We start from the raw sequence: 7,051 nt of genomic DNA on the forward strand, positions 1-7,051 counted from the left end.
ATTATGATGCCAGCCTTCTTAATCATCAACAGACATTTCAATTCTGGGCACCTAAGTTATTTGAAACATTGCTTTTGCTGATCACATGACTCTGAATGATCTATTTTGTTTTCCTCATGCTCTCCTCCCTTTCTGGCAGTGTTGCCTATAAGCTCATAGCAGTAATCCCCAGTTTGCAATAAGGTTGGTTTGAAAAGCTTCCTAGCTGTCTTTCTGAAGTTCAGGACGCATTTTGTTAGAAATTGCATCCAGGCCCTCAGTCAAGTCCTCAAAGATCTCTTTATGCCAGCTGGTAGGTAATGAGAATACAAATAGAAGAAACCTAAGTCGTGGATCCTTAGAGGATCTTGCCAGAAGGAGGAAGTGAAGGAGGGGGAGGAGGTCATAGCATGACCTCCTTCTTTCTGGGTATAGAACTAACTTGAAAAAAATGGGAGAAAATGAGATGTATAGTGGCACAAAGACTTTTACAAGGTGAGTGCTCAAAACTTGATTGGGAGGTGATGGTTTTGAAACAATGTTTTCAATTAATATATTGGAGGACTGCATTCTAATTCTCTCTCTCTCTCTCTCTCTCTCTCTCCCCCTCCCTCCCTCCCTCTCTCCCTCCCTCTCTCCCTTCATCATCTCTAGCTCTATCTTTCTCTCTCTTCCTAAGTGTTTGGGTCACAATTTTAAAAGTAACTGTTATTAAGGCTGGGTGTTGCCCAAGCTGGATTTTTGTAAAGGACTGAAAAGCAATGCTTGGCACATTGAGACCTTCAAAAAATATGAGATAGAATGTAAGCCACATTTCTTGTTGTCATTGCATGTAGTGAATTGAATACTGTCTAAATCTAGTGTTCTCAAAAACAACAATAACGTGTAGAAGTGAAACTGTAGATGACAGTTGTAGATGAACGTGACCTTAAAAGACTGGTGGGCTGTTCTGAGAGAGATTTCAATATGGAGAATGTAAAATTATGCATAATTTAGGGTCTCTTTAGGGGGCAGATTGATGAGAGAGCCTGAAGCGCTATGTCTGTATACACATTGTTATATAGCTGAAACCACACCATTAACTCAGTCCAACAGACATAAGACATCAATCCTCTACTAAAGATCAGTCCAACAGATGTAAGATATCAGTCCTCTGCTAAAGAACCTGCAGTGGATCCCTATCACCCAAGGAATCAGAGCTAACCATAGCCTTGCTTTTAAGCCATCTGTCTGTTTTCACCTATCCATATTTTGTGGATGGATGGATGGACGGACAGACAAATCAATGGGCCGATAAAGTGACAAAGAAGAGAGACTACATAACATTGTTGGGGAAAATGATCTTAAGAGATCCAATCTTCAGTGCAGATGTAATCTTTAAATGCAGCAACACAATAAATATTTCTTGCAGAACTGATGAAGGAATGAATGAACGAATCAGTTAACAACCCTGTCCCTCTCCTCCCTTGACCAACAGGACCCCAGAGAGATGCCCAGGCAGCTCGAGAATTCATCCTGAAGATGTTCGTGGACCTGAACCCAGACAGTGACAAAATTATCTACTCCCACTTTACGTGCGCCACAGACACCGAGAACATCCGCTTTGTCTTTGCTGCCGTCAAGGACACCATCCTCCAGTTGAATCTGAAGGAGTACAACCTGGTCTAATCGTGCCTCCGAGACATCTGCCCTCCCCTTCACCGGGGGGCTGTTGAAGATACACAAGAGGGACTGTATTTCTGTGGAAAACAATTTGCATAATACTAATTTATTGCCGTCCTGGACTCTGTGTGAGCGTGTCCACAGAGTTTGTAGTAAATATTATGATTTTATTTAAACTATTCAGAGGAAAAACAGAGGATGCTGAAGTACAGTCCCAGCACATTTCCTCTCTATCTTTTTTTTTAGGCAAAACCTTGTGACTCAATGTATTTTAAATTCTCGGTCATGCACTCTCAAAAAAATGAGTCGTTTCTTTCTCTCTCTCTCTTCTTTTCTATTGAGCAAAACGGAGCTGATTTCCCTTTTTTCCTAGCCATACTTCCCTCCTGATTTTTTCCAGGTTACAATGGCCTTTGTCCTAGTTCCATTCTTGGTCAAGTTTTTCTCTTGAATGATTCAGTCAGGACAGTGTCATTCAGTTTAAGCCATCACACATCAGCTTAATTCAACAGTTTGTACTTTTGCTGAAGGATTGTAAGTATTTACTGTGGTTTTAAATGCGTTGCTCTGAATACAAAGTTGTGCGGGTTTTTTGGGTTTTTTTTTTTTGTTTTTTTTTTAAATACTGTCTTGGCTCATTGTGGACTTGGACAATGGATGCTCATCTAACAGTTAAGTGTCATTTCTTTTGGATTTTTACCTTCAGCCATAGCTTAGTTACTCAGAAATGCACGGAAGTCAGTAAAGCAAGGGCAGGGGCACAGAAGGAGTCCTTTCTTTTGAAATGCCATATGCCATTGTCCTTGCTCTCTTCCTTGCTTCTTTTTCTTTCTTTCACCTTCTCTTCTTTAAATTGCAGATGCCAAAAAATATGCCAACAGACACTACATTTTCCCAATGGCTGCTGCCCAGAACCTTTTAGCAGATTATTAATCTGGGGAGGGGAGAGGGGGTCAAACATTTCCTCCCCCCCCCCACTTTCTTTCCTAAGTGTTTGGGCCACAATTTTAAAATAACTGTTATTATGGCTTTGTGTTGCCAAGACTGGCTTTTTGGTAAAAAAAAATTATTAATAAGAAGTTAGAAAAGCCGGTGTCTTAAAATGTAAGAGAGAAAAACTGTGAAGCCAAAAATGACTGGCTTGAGAAGGAACCTGAAACACCAATTGCCAAACAGTTGGGAACTGTAAATTTTATTCTCATGGTCCATTCTTTTCTTTGCCCTTCAGATCACATTGTGTAGTGTCCATGTTCCATATTTAGTGTCCAAATCAGCAATGTGGAAAAGTGTATGCTATGTGGCGCAACATGAAATCCGCTTGTGTCTCTTTATTTGAAGCCAGTTTTGTTCCTTCTGTGTTCTTTGAGGTGGAGTAAGTCTGCAGAAAACATTGGTTTGTAGTATTATTCTGACACCTTTAATTTGCAAAATCTGAAGTTCCTCATAGTTTACCACCTTTGGGATCTTCTTGAAATGGTGACTGGTTAAGTTGAACTGAAGGGAGATTTGTGGACTTGACTCAAAAGCAACCTCTCAGTGTTCTACAGAACATGTATTTGTGTAACTGAACCTACTAGGAGAGATGTTTGGAACTGTGTGTGTGCAATTTTTCAACAAATGCAAAAAATACAGTACGTGTATTTATGAGCTTCTGTCAAGCAGCTTAAGTTGAAATATGATTTAAGACAATAAATCATGTCTGTTGTGAAGCTGCTTGGAAGTTAGCATTAGGCCATGATGCTGGTCTCCTTTTAACTACAATTCTGTTTGGCACTAGTGTAGATTTCCATTTAAATAATTCTTTTGGAACGGCAAAGAGGAGGGAGAAAATTAATGGCTTAGTAAATGAGTACCAGTGTTACAAAATGGTAAGGGAATGTTCTCAGTCTTTACTCTCCCAGCCTCAAATCACGGAGGTTACTTATCTTTCCCTTCCTCAGCAAGCACCTGTAATTTAATTAACCAACAGACTGGCTGCAGGTATAGTGCAATTACAAATGCTCTAATCATTGTACAGACATCTCTCTCTGGATTTTGCAGCATCCATACTGGCTTTGTAATCATTAATTTTTTGGCAGATTGAATGTGCTATATTGATATGTATCTATGTAATTGTATTGTATGTCTTATAGCTAATTCACATTTTGAATAATGTTATTTTATTTACTTTTTTAAGAGAGGAGAATGTAAATTTGTCAGTTTATTTCTGACTAGGGATTTTTTTTCCATTTAGAAGAGAAGAAAAAAAAACCTTACTATCGTACAGAGCGGTACTAGCATCGTGCTGTATAAAATCGTTTGCACATTCCTGAGTAGAGGTATACTGATTATAAGACCCAAAGGTAATTTCATAGCAAAATACATAAAATCAGTCAGAGCTTTTATACAAACATGGACACCAACTTTGTAGAACTTTTGCCATTTGACCTAGGATTGGAATATGAGCTTTTATACAATTCATATTCTTATTTGGCAGATGCACAGTTTAGTATTACCTCTCTGATGGCCTTTATTAGAAAGGCAGTTTTAGAAGCTATTGTGATCCACTAAGGAAACGTTTTAACAGCTAGAGACCACTGCTTGCCTGAAAGGGCAATCTTAAATTTGGTGCAGCAACAACAACAACAAAAAAAATAAATAAAAAAAATAAAACAAAAAAAATAGTAAACAACATTTGAAGGCCTACAGTGTGTATAGAGAAAACCTCATCACAAGATCTTAAGTGTTACAGTTTTAGGGAATCAAGATATTCTATTAATAGAGCTATCGTAGATGTAGTTGACTAAACCTGATCTCAGAGCTCGAAGAAGCTGAGCAAAACAGGGAAAGATTGTTATATTTGTCTTTATGAATTTGAGATGGAATTTGCTATGCAGAACTGAGGTTCGTGGTTTCACTGTTCATCTCGGGGTGCATGACAAGATCCCTTCTCTTGAGAAAGGAGAATATCGATCACCCTAGCTGCAGTGAGGCAGAGAAACCTAATTGTAGCCACACTTGTCAATCGAAGCTAAAAGATTTCCTTTTTTGTTTCTTCGGGGTTTTATTGAAGGGGCTGGTGGGGAGGGGGTGGAAGGGAAGGGATTCTTTTCAGTTTTGTATAAAAACAAAGTTTACTTATGCTTTATATTATATTGTGATTACAAGCGTTCTCAGCGTGTGCCACTGGACCCCTTTGCTGACACTCTCGGTGACTGAGGCCCATGGCAAGTTTTAAGGTGACTTGGGCATGTCTTACTCAAAAACAAAAACAGAAAAAACGCAACAACCTTTCTTTGGCATACCAAGGCAAGCAGCCATTTCGTAACTCACTTAACACATTGCAGTGTACCAGTTTACAGATGATTTTCTTCCCTTTTTTGTGTGATACAGCAGTCCCATCCCACAGAGAAGTCCTTATTTTTAAATTGGAGGTTTCTACAGATGCCTTACAGAGCTGAAATTCAGAAGTTTGTGCCTCATATCTGAAACAAAGGGAAATACACACCCATTCAAAAACAAAATCAATCAGTCCCCTCAAAAATCTTTGTAACATTTCCATATACAGAGCTCTGTTGAATGTCATGAATAGACTGGAAAAAAAAATCTCCTTAGGAACCTGCATACATTGTTTACTGGCAGATGACATCTAAAAAAGGTATTTGAAAAACACGTTAAACTTGTATTTTTTTTTCTTTTTTGTAGATTAACTAGCAGACCTAATATAATATTTAAAAAAGGTAATTCTGCTAAAGGGCAATTTACTTTTTTGTACTTCAGACTATCTTGATTGTCAAGGTGTATGAACTGTAATTTTAAAAATTTATACTGCCACATGATTGTAAATTTTAGTTGTCTTAGGTTAGGAACTGGTGAAAAGCTATTTATGCTGGATTTTGGTCAAAATGACTTTATTATTTGCAAAAAAAAAAAAAATTAAAAAACAATGGGAAGAAAGGGCTGCATAATGAGTACTACAAGACTCAGATCTTGGTTGGGAAAAAAACCTTCAAATTACCCTCAATTTCCCTTTGCTTTCAGTTTCTCGAAAAGAATGAATGAAATGAAATATAGCAGAATGTTAACCCGTATAAAAATAAAGTGTACCCAAATATTGTAATGTATATTGCTGCTCTTCTTAAAATTAAATAAGGGTTTTAAACCACTTGATTGGTAATTAACATCTCAATTGATACAAATAAGTGTGCGTGGTATACACTAATATTTTCTTCCAAAGATGTATCTTTGGTTAGAAATACATACAAAAATCAAAACTAACAATATTGTATGTTTATCTATCTCTACATATTTCCAGCATATGTAGTGTTAACAGATCTGTCCTGGTAACTGTGTCTTTGGAATTTCATTTGGTTCCATCGTATTAGGAAAAGAAATGGCTTAGCTGTGTGTGATTAGCTAGAGATTTTTGGAGCCAGATACCTGCTATTTAGTAGATAGGTAGTACAGAGTCTAAACTTGTCATTTCATTTGTTTTTCTCACGGAATAGCAAATCATTTCCTGCTGTCTTCCCAATTACCACTGCCCTTTGAAAAACTCTTGCCTCTAGAATCATAGGTTCAGAGTAATCATACACACCTAGCACATAGTAGGTGCTCAAATATTAATTTCCTTCTTACCTTCCTTATCTACCATGTATCCTCCATTTTCCTCCATGATTCAAACCCAGTAGAAAATGACATTTACTATTATGAAAACATCTGTTGGGATGAAAGGAATTCTGACTTTCATATAGTAGAAGGGAAAATAACAGGGAGGAAGGTCATCTTCAGTAGAAGATTTTTTAAGTTTAGGAGAGAAAGATGGAAAATTACTATGATAATTTGTCCGTGTTACTTTGACTGAAACATGTTTTTGGTGGATCTCTTTTCCTCAAAGAACTCTAAATGCAACTTCTTGCTGGATTCCTCACCTGTCATCATGTTGGAAAACCTTACTAGACCTATGTATGTAGGGAGTTTTGTCAGAAAACATTTTTAACTTGGCAGTATTTACAAGAATCATATTTACTGTTCTTAAAAATGTCATTCAAATGCATGTATTGTCTATTGTTTGGGGATGGGAACTAGTTTTGCAAAAAAACACCTAATGTATAATAATGCCCCAATGATCTTGCTGGTTAAAAATACAGTATTTTTGGCCATAACTTTTCAGTATTCTTCATTCTTGAGTTTTGCTTCTCTTGAAGTTGCCCAAGTCCCTCTTATACTGCTTTGTATTGTGAGTATTGAACGAATCCTTTCTTCCATAAAACATTTTATACTGCACATGCATTTGCCAAAGTGGACAGGTTTAATAGTTTCTAAACAAACAAAAAATCTTTTCCCTTCTGAATTTAATCAGAAATCTCAGTCTCCTTTGGTGTAAATATTTATATTGATAGTATTTATTAAATTTGCTTTTTAGAAACTC

The 7,051-nt window shown here is 37.1% G+C and overlaps 1 protein-coding gene across 1 annotated transcript in view; it reads left to right on the plus strand.

The window, feature by feature from the left end:
* Positions 1-6,785, plus strand: part of GNAQ (G protein subunit alpha q) — a 307,686-nt gene extending 300,901 nt beyond the window's left edge. The window contains exon 7 of the mRNA XM_037798660.1: positions 1,457-6,785. Coding sequence (XP_037654588.1) covers positions 1,457-1,647 — 191 coding nt within the window. The 3' untranslated portion in view covers positions 1,648-6,785. The remainder of the gene's footprint in view (positions 1-1,456) is intronic.
* Positions 6,786-7,051: the final 266 nt, after the last annotated feature.

Source organism: Choloepus didactylus, chromosome 10 (genome assembly GCF_015220235.1).
Source record: "Choloepus didactylus isolate mChoDid1 chromosome 10, mChoDid1.pri, whole genome shotgun sequence".
In the NCBI taxonomy this organism is placed as follows: domain Eukaryota; kingdom Metazoa; phylum Chordata; class Mammalia; order Pilosa; family Megalonychidae; genus Choloepus; species Choloepus didactylus.